Source organism: Sycon ciliatum, chromosome 10 (assembly GCF_964019385.1).
Source record: "Sycon ciliatum chromosome 10, ocSycCili1.1, whole genome shotgun sequence".
Taxonomy (NCBI): Eukaryota; Metazoa; Porifera; class Calcarea; order Leucosolenida; family Sycettidae; genus Sycon; species Sycon ciliatum.
This window is the reverse complement of record NC_088652.1, coordinates 20,792,311-20,801,727: the sequence shown is the minus strand read 5'-3', so window position 1 is coordinate 20,801,727 and position 9,417 is coordinate 20,792,311. Positions and strand designations below refer to the sequence as shown.

At 47.4% G+C, this 9,417-nt stretch overlaps 1 protein-coding gene across 1 annotated transcript; it reads right to left on the bottom strand.

Annotated features, from left to right (window-relative positions):
- Positions 1 to 558: 558 nt before the first annotated feature.
- Positions 559 to 7,975, bottom strand: LOC135826127 (uncharacterized). Its single transcript, XM_065338769.1, has 4 exons — positions 7,168 to 7,975; positions 2,804 to 3,004; positions 1,989 to 2,170; positions 559 to 1,375 (listed from the first exon to the last, which is right to left on the bottom strand). Exons 1-4 carry the CDS (start codon positions 7,427 to 7,429, stop codon positions 1,043 to 1,045), a joined length of 978 nt encoding a protein of 325 aa, XP_065194841.1. The 5' UTR covers positions 7,430 to 7,975; the 3' UTR covers positions 559 to 1,042.
- Between the last annotated feature and the right edge of the window lie 1,442 nt (positions 7,976 to 9,417).

Genomic DNA, 9,417 nt, shown 5'->3' with positions numbered 1-9,417 from the left:
CTAAGGACCACCTACAACTAAAGACCGCTTTCTCTGGCCCCAAGGGGTGGTCGTTAGTTACAGGTTTTACTGTAGCCATTACTAGTATCTAGGGGGGGGGGACTGTTGTTAGTGGTAGATGGCATGGTCAGGGTAGCTATGTTCGTGTGCTGTGTAGGGTTAGGCATGTCACTGCCAGGGCGGTGGACATGGCACTGAGTCCAGTGTGACTTGATAGGTTAAATGTCATGGCTTGACATGCAGAGCATTGACGATGTGTTGTCTCTGCCAATGCACATGCAGCGGGAGTGTTCTCAGTGGAGCAGGAACCAAGCCCTGCATCTCGTGTGTAAGCATTCCAATCAGGAAGTAGTAAAAATACGGTGTTTTACTACTCCCTGACTCCAACCGATGTTCCCATTGTCATCATTGGTAATGGTTGGCAAATAACTGGATGAAAGGAGCTGCATCTTACTACTCCCTGTGTGTGTATGCTGATCAAAAAAAATACTTCATGTAGTACAGTACAGCACGCATGCACCCATCATATACGCTCGAATGCAGATCACTATTTGAAAGTTTGAATGTGGACTTTTGAGTTCCAATGTTCTTTCCTTTTTTTAGAAATCCAGAATGTTCGAACATTCCTCCCAGCACAGCAAATATCTTGTCTGGTTTGGATGCTAAAAAGAATCAACGTCTTCTTGAAAAAGAATAGAGCTGTGATATGTAATACTGTAGTGCATGGTTCTCACTGCCATGCCTCGAAAGAATTTTTTAAAGATAGGAAAATACTGAAAATAATGATGTACGTTTACTTGAGCATCTCAGTGTGTGTGTGTGTGTGTGTGTGTGTGTGTGTGTGTGTGTGTGTGTGTGTGTGTGTGTGTGTGTGTGTGTGTGTGTGTGCACGCAAGTGAGTGCATGATGCGGCACACTGCACAGACACTTGGTGCCCGAACAGTACACCAAGTTCTAAGCTGAGCAGAGCCACCGGCCATGAGGCATTCCTCCACTGACCTCTATGTACACTGCAGTGTACCAGTGTGTAAAGCGTTGCGGTCTACTGGTCGGTGTCACTGCAGAGAATTGTCATGTCGATGCTATCACACTGTATAAGCCGTTGCTCCTCTCTCGTTACAGTGCTGGATGAGAGTACTCCTGCTGCATCGCCAGCAACATTCGGTGACGCCGTCATCATCGTTGCTGTTGTTGCATGGCCTGTTTTCGCCGCGGCGGCTTCCTCTCTTGCTCTCACCCCCACTGTCAGGCGACTTGTGCCGTCCGCAGTCAGCACCGTGACGTCACTGCAGTGCCTGTTCTTGGCCGCGTTCAGAGGGCAGGCGTCGTTACGGAAGATCGTCCAGCGGAACTGATAATCGTGTGTGTAAGACAGCTACACGTCAAGATTACAACAAGACCAACCACAGAGAACACAGTTATTTAAAAAAAAAGACCATGTGCTTCTCGCATAGCATTAGCGATTTCCCCCGGAGAGATCTTGGTTGCTCCGTACACACTGGCTCGTGCTTTTCCTGGCTCAGTCCAGGGTATATTCTAGAACGAATTTCCAATCGGTTACGGTCCAATGAAGAGTCGGGGGGTGCGGGGGTCCCCCCGGAAATTTTTTTAAAAATACAACCCAAATATGGCACTCGACAGCAATTTAACAGATTTCTTGGTGCTGGAGTGTAGCAAAGATATAAGCAGCTCCATTCACCCACAGAAAAGTACGGGCGGTTGGAACTGATTTGTAACTTTTCAACCGGTCGAAAACCGGTTGGGGCGGTTCTAGAAAATTCCCTGCTCACAGTTGCAGTCATGACCATACGAGAAGCCAACCTCGCAAACGTAACGCTATGCAGTTAAATCGTTACTTCATGTAGATCCGAAGATAGTGTCGTTACTGGCAAGTTGTTGCAACCAAGGTTGTTACTCGCAAGGTTGACTACACTTCTCCTGGCTAGCCAGGTTTATAAGTTTCGAGCGGATTTTCAATTTTCATTTACCTTTCTGAATATTGCATTTGCCGCACCTCGTTGCTGACGACTTCCCTTGCTCCTCCTCAGCCTCAGGTAGCGAATCAGCGGTACGGTATTGACTTGGTTGTCATGGTGATGATCCACGGTAGTGATGTAATGGGATACGGAGAAATCGGCGGGGAGCGGTGCCATGACAACGTCAAAGATGGCTGCAGCAGAGAAGTGAGCACACGCAAGTACGGCGACGAACAAATGTGATGCTCAGCAAGATCGCCGGAAGCAGCTTTTGATTAGTCAGGTCATACCATAGCCTTTCACACTTCGTGTATGATATAACGAGTGTACATAGCCTCCTCAACAGTAAATGTGCATGTGTGGCCAACAAAATAATTGGTCCGGCGATGACCGGCTCAGTAGCTGTGCAACTCTTTGATATACGCTGGTTGTGTGATTACTGTGTGGTTATCGTAATACTGGCTCTGACCACTCCACTGGACGTAGAGCACTTTTACGCAGTCTTAGATAACTCTTTGATATAGATTGAATTGAAATCTAATGAGTTTTATTTACATCCTCCGCAAATTCTCAACTCACGGAGTCGAAACGATCCAAACGAGCCCCGAGTGTTTTTTCACCTGGCTTCGTAAGTTATGAAACCTGCTGAAGAGCGACTCTGAGGGAAGAGTGAGAGATGTTGTTGTCTGCGTTGTGGATCGTGCAATATGTTCCTGACACCTATAATTATGTATCGAGAGACGTGTGTGTGTGTGTGTGTGTGTGTGTGTGTGTGTGTGTGTGTGTGTGTGTGTGTGTGTGCGTGTGTGTACGCGTTGAAGGCCTACCTTCTCGAGGAACATTAGTCATGTGATCGGCACGCAGTTGCTGGTATTCCAACCGACCACCATTAGCCAGTAGTAGATACTTGCCCTGTAGAGGCGCAGTCATCCTATCACTGCCTGCCGTGCCATTGCTGTGAGCAGCGGTGTTCGTGTCACCCTGTTCTGGCCGACACGATGCAGTTAGATACATTCTCCAGTGGCGATCTGAGCGCAGAATAAGCAGCACAAACCGTAGGACTCAGATGGTGAGCCAAGAAAAATATTTAAAAAAAATGGAAATAGTTTAGTTGGTGGACTCTAACGCATAACTTGTGCCCCACCGTTTTCCTTGTTTCCATTTAAAGCCGTAGGAGGTTGACGGTTCAGACATTTGGTTTGCGTTCCACAGAACTGGGACCAGTGCACAAAACATGGGGGCATATCATGGTACATACATGTATGTGGTGGCTCTCGTCACCCTAGCTGGATGGCAGTTCACTCAGCTCTATATAACTTTAAGTAATAGTTCGTTGTTCAGTTGTTCTGATGAGACCTCATTGGATGAAAGAGTTGCTAATGTGTCTTCAACATGGCTAGTCCAAAGCCTGAACACACTTTCCCTAAGCTAACTACTTAAAGTACATGTATAGTCGCAGTGTTTTCTGATTTATTCACCCTCTTGTTCTTTATGTACAGTAGCTAGAACAGTGCCAAACATGGAAGGTTGGCCATGATGAGCTTCTGCACAGTTACAGATGCACATCTAATTAACAGTGCTGCATTGCACATGAATTGACCTTTGAACGAATTCAAGTTTTACTTCTCTGCTGCAACTACCGTAGTAGTAGTAGTAGTTGCTCATGTCACCATTCATACAGTGCTGCAGTCTGGTAAGTGTAGTGTTTCCCACGTCATCAAGGACACCAAATCAGTTATTTTGCTACAAACGTTGTGACATAGTCATTGGTCGACAATCAGCTGAGCGTGGTGAGGTCTGCGGTATTCATATAATTAAGCTTCTATCTACACGAAGATTGTTTGTTTAATCAACTGAGCCCTCGAGTTATTCCCACAGCAGCAATACAGTCATGATAAAAATAAATAATAGAAAATGTGAACTGAGCTCCTTATCATTCGATCCTCTTGGCAGTACTGCAATGCGCCGTCATACTCCAAGACACTTTAGATTGATATGATTCATATCTGATGGGACACAGGCTATACTCGGCCCAATCGACTGTGGTGCAATGCTGTTATTGATTGGTGACTGAATGCAGAGCAGTATTAAATAACTTCCTGTAGCAGCTAAGGGCACGGGAATTCAGTAAGAAACGGGGTTCTCTAAACTAAAGTTCTTCAGTAGTGTCAATTCTGATGTATATTTGAACAACAGGAACTTATGAGTTATGGATTGCTAACGGCCAGTGTCTTTAAGCCTGCCCTCTTCACTGAGTCCATGAGAGACTTTCTCTCTTCTCAGGACCATCAATGATGTCACACATTACTGCTGGATTCAATGTCACATTGTCTTTGAAGTCGAGTGTGGTCCACACGAGCCATGTTCTCCATACAATCGCTAATTGACTCAGTCAGCGATCAATTCTTCTGTAAATTTCATTCTTATCCCAGCCTCCAATTAGCGCACAGACTGACACAGCTAATAAATTGGGTCTAGTTTGAAATAGAATAGATTGTTTATGTCTTGCATGTCTGTTGCGGTGTCCTAAGCTCAACCCAATGTGTATTGGGCAGCTTGGAGAAAACACCGGGTTAGAGTAAGGCCCCGGTCACACATGCACTTTTTTTGGCGGTTCCGCCAAAGCGTAACTTACGCTTCCGCCGTTGCCTCGGCAACGGCGGAGGCGTAAGTAACGCTTTGGCGGAAAGTTTGGATTTCGCTACGCCAAAAAAATGCGAGCGGACCCTCCGCTTTCGCGGATCCGCTTTGGCGGAACCTGCATGGTAATGGCTTTGGAGTTTGGTGTGCTACTTCTGCACTGAGTTCTGGTGTTGTTTGGTTGCCGTTTGGTATTCAGTTTTCATATTGTTCTTCTTTGCCAATGAACTGTACGTTCTGGAGATCTCGCAAACAATACTGCATCGTTATGAGTGGATAATTGGTGAGGGAATCCGTCTCCCAACTCATTGGCCCCGATCGCGGACGATCTCCAACTCTCTCCAAGCAATACGTCCACCAGAGTATGCAACACTAGGACTGCAACCAGGGAGTAGTAGAGTAACGTTACTCTGCCACACCCTCACTGCAACTGCAGGCATCCACGCAGTCGCTGGGTCGATGATGGATCATGGAGGAGGCAACGACACCCTGCTATAAAACAATTTGAATTTGATATTGATGTAAACTAAACTAATATTCAAATACACCCGTGCTGGGCCGCAGTGAATGTGCCCCACATCCACGAGTGTACTTGACAGGAGACATTCAGCAGCCTGTCAGCGATCCACGATAGCTCTACTTGTACAAGCGAAGGTCGCTTCAACTCGGACAAGAAGGAGGCAACGACACCCTACTATACAACTATTTGAATTAAAATTTTGATATTGATGTAAACCAAACTAGTAATATTCAAATACACCTGTACTGGGCCGCAGTGAATGCGCCCCAAATCCACGAGTGTACTTGACAGGAGACATCCAGCAGCCTAGCCTGTCAGCGATCCACGATAGCTCTACTTGTACAAGCGAAGGTCGCTTCAACTCGGACAAGAACATCTAAAATTTCATAGGACGTGCTGCATTTGCATTCTCTCCGCCAAAGCGGAGCGTTGAGGAGCACAGTAGTCTACATGTATGTGTGACCGCTGCATCGTGTGGTCCGCCAAAGCGGCTGCGGTAGTTCCGCTTTCCGCCTCCGCAAAAGCGGTGCAAGCTTTTCATGTGTGACCGCGGCCTAAGAGAGTATACCCTACCACAACCACATCCTAAGCACCACTCCTCTTCTTTTTTTTCAACGGAGGCTTCTACTTGTAGTCTGCCAGGATGCGGCCGGATCTAGCTTGTCCAAACAACCCGCAGAGCTCTGGTTAAGTGCGACACTGCCGTGACAAAGTGCTGCGTTGCTTTGTTCGCTCAGCTCTGGTGTGTTGGCTCTGTTCGCATCTATCTGTTGTCCGGCACTTGGAACATCGCAAGTTTTGCCCGAAATACATGCCCAACTGGATTACGCATTATCTCTAGAACAACCCTACATGTATCTTGTGCAATCATAATTATATACGTGTGCATCGGGAAGCACTCACACTGCATTGCAGAGATCCTTCTCCGCAGTTGTTTCCCGACTCACGTCAGTGACGACAGCATTTTTATGTTGACAGGTCATGGAGATATTTGCTCTCTCTACCACTACCACTAGCTGAAGTCTATTCTACTCCACTGTCGCTGAAGTCACTTGCATCGAAACCTTGGAGGCCTGTGGCTACGCTCGTAGATCCACGAAACCACTCCTATCCTTGACGTGACCTCGTTTGATGCTGGACACCGCAGGGGTCGCCATGGTTCGGAACCGGCAACAAACTGGCTGAGTGGAGCTCAGCTGGCACCACATCCCTCCTTGCACATCTATAATTATTAATTGGCGCTGGGTGCAACAGTGGTCATTCTCAGCGGCGTGTGGTTAGCTACCGGTAGGTCCAGAGTTCAGCAGCAGTAGTACTACTGGACAGTCGTCCAAAGCAGAATGATTGTTTAACAGTAAGACCACAGCTGACATAAGTCAGCAATTGAGAAAATTGCCATCTCGCTCTACACTACGACTGACTGACTGACTGTCACTCACTGCTACGTGTGCTCCGGAACACTAGTGACGACTGCGGCTTTAGTCCATGCAGACTGCGGCTTTAGTCCATGCAAATTGCGGTGCCGGTGAAGTGATAACGATACCATGTTCACCATCGTGTTATTGGATCATCATCCTGTTTGATTGTGCGAAGTAAAATAGAAATCAACCCACCAACCAACCCACCAACCATGTTCGTACTTCCATACTGACAGTGCCTGCGACATAACAGTGCTGCTGCATGTTAACGGTACAGGTTATGGTAAGGTGTGCGCTAATGGAACATTCTACGCCTCCTTCAGCTGCTTTTGTGCTACTCTTCTATGCTACCGTCACTAGCACTGGTTTGAAGACTCCGCACGAACGCGACTCTCTACTAAGTATATCCCCATGTTAGAAACGGCGGATATCACATTCTTAAACTAACATCACATGACACTTCGGTCTTCTGTCCTTAGACACCGCGGTAGTACAATCATGTACATCTACGTGAATGGGTAGTAGTTGCGAATATCAGCCCCAGTAAAAATACTTTATTATTCCTCGGGGTGCTCGTAAGACACTGCATCGCGTAACTGTAAGATGAACTCACCTGTAAAGCTTGGGCAGACAGTCCGGATTGGATTTGCAACAGCACCCGCACTGTTATTGGCTTCTTCAGCGTCAGTACCTTTGCCTGCCACAGGGTTAGCGTGAGTTGATGACGTCAGTAGGGAGAGCATAGCAACGACCATAAGAGGTAGGAGGGCGGATGGAGCTCCTCGGGACACAACCATTTTGGACGGCGTAAGAGACAGACGTTCTGACCGCGTTAGAAGCAGAGTGGAGGACGGAACACTATCTACACAACACATCAGCTTAGAGATCTGCGGAGAATATGGCTAAAGGAGCTCTGGCGTCTCTCTCGACAGGTAACGTTTTGATAGTTGGCTTTTATAGCGGTGTGTTTCAATTGACTTCCTTCAGCTCACCAGCAACCAGAAGCACTGGTGCGGATTTCCGATGGGATGACTTACTACCGAGGACTGCGATGCTGATTGAAGAAGAACAGATGAAGTTGTCCAGCGATTGTTTCTCGCACTAACAATAACTCGAGGCATGTATTGAGTATATGACTTTCTACAGATCGGGCTGACACTCCAATACTCCGATACTGGATAGATCGCCTCGTTTCCCGATAACAGGGATATGTGTCGAGCTGGAAATAGATCAAGCCGGCGAGCACGTGATACGCAATATAGTCACGCCCAGCCCAAACAGAACTCCTGATCTTGGGAGTCTTCCTCTGACGCTCAGTGACAAGGGGTTACGTGATCATCCACGAACACGTCTCACTAACTGACTAAGGGTTGCATTTGGTGAAGGTCACTATACTATTGATGACCAATAGATCGCGTGTGTGTGTGTGTGTGACTGTGTGTGCAGCGAATATTTATACCTTGCAAGAGCAATGGCGATGCATGTCCGCTCCCGGAATTGCCTGCTGTCGTCTGATACTAGTAAGTAGTATAGGATTTATGGCATTCAGCAAGGCACAGGCGACACCACAGCAGGTCTAGGTAGTGTCGCTCTTCCACGATCACGTTGACCTGCCATGGCTGCACATGGCACAATGCTCGCGAGGAATACGTTAGCAGTATTACTATTAGTTGGCCAAATAGTGGGTATGGACCATCAGGACTGCACGGTAATCCCCCACTTTATCACATCAAACGACGTATCCCACGTGTTGTCAATACAAGCACGCGGGTGGATTCCCATCCTACTGCCTAGAACCGGACAATGGCAGTGATAGGCTGGGTACTAGTGGTGGTAACGATCCAGCAAGGTCATCTCAAGTGCGTTTCAACCTCAAGTCCTTTACGCTTTGCCCCCATGGCCCAGTCCCAAGAGTCAAGACTCTACGCACTGAGCTAGCTGTATAATACTATTAGTATTACGGCCAGGTATGATCCAGCTCTGGACAAACATTATGTGTTTGCGGTGCATGATGCAGCATGTTCAGTGCAGAGGGCAGGTATGGCATAGGACACGTAGTATGACCTAGTGGCTGGCATCATCAACTATTACTGTCTTGATCAAGATCAGCTCCATGCTGCACCCCTCGGTCCCTGTTCAAGCTAAGGATGCGTAAGGATGTGTATTCATTAGAATAACGTTTGCTGGATGCGTGGAAGTGCTTGTCAGCTTGTAAAAATTGCATGGCTCTGCACCATCCGGAATCGTCGGTATGCCCCCCCCCCCCCTCTCCTCCGGATAGTTACAGGTCGTCTACCAGTATACATCGTGTTGTCATACGACATACATGTACATGTAGATTGCCGCTTTTTCCTCTAAATATTAAATTAACCCTTTAACCGTCAGACCATACATTTGTGGGTCGAATTCGACCCATCATTTGAAATACTCGCACTTGAATGATTTTTTACCCACGACAGAAAATTTACTATCGATTCGGTTGCGAATTTTCCAGGCTTTCTGTTGCAGAAATCCGCATTGAGCTACGATGTAGTTGAGCAGAGTTATCAAGCGCTGAGTACTGCACGCTTGTCACTTCCGCTGCGCTGGGCGCGCGGCTGACGTCGTCACGGGATTTCCCCGTTTCTTCACGCGGTCTGTGACTGTTGCTCGCGACCAACGTATTCCTCACGAAATGCTCGATCTCTCAAAAAAAATTTGAACACTCTACGATGAAGGAGACGGCCATGGCGGAGTTTTGAACTTGTCATTTGCATGCCTGGCGTTGAGACGACGTCGCTACGTTCCAGCGCTGGTTGTGTGACTGCTGAGGCGAAGAATGTGGTATCATCGTGCTGGTCTCGTCCAGAGCTTTCCAACGAGC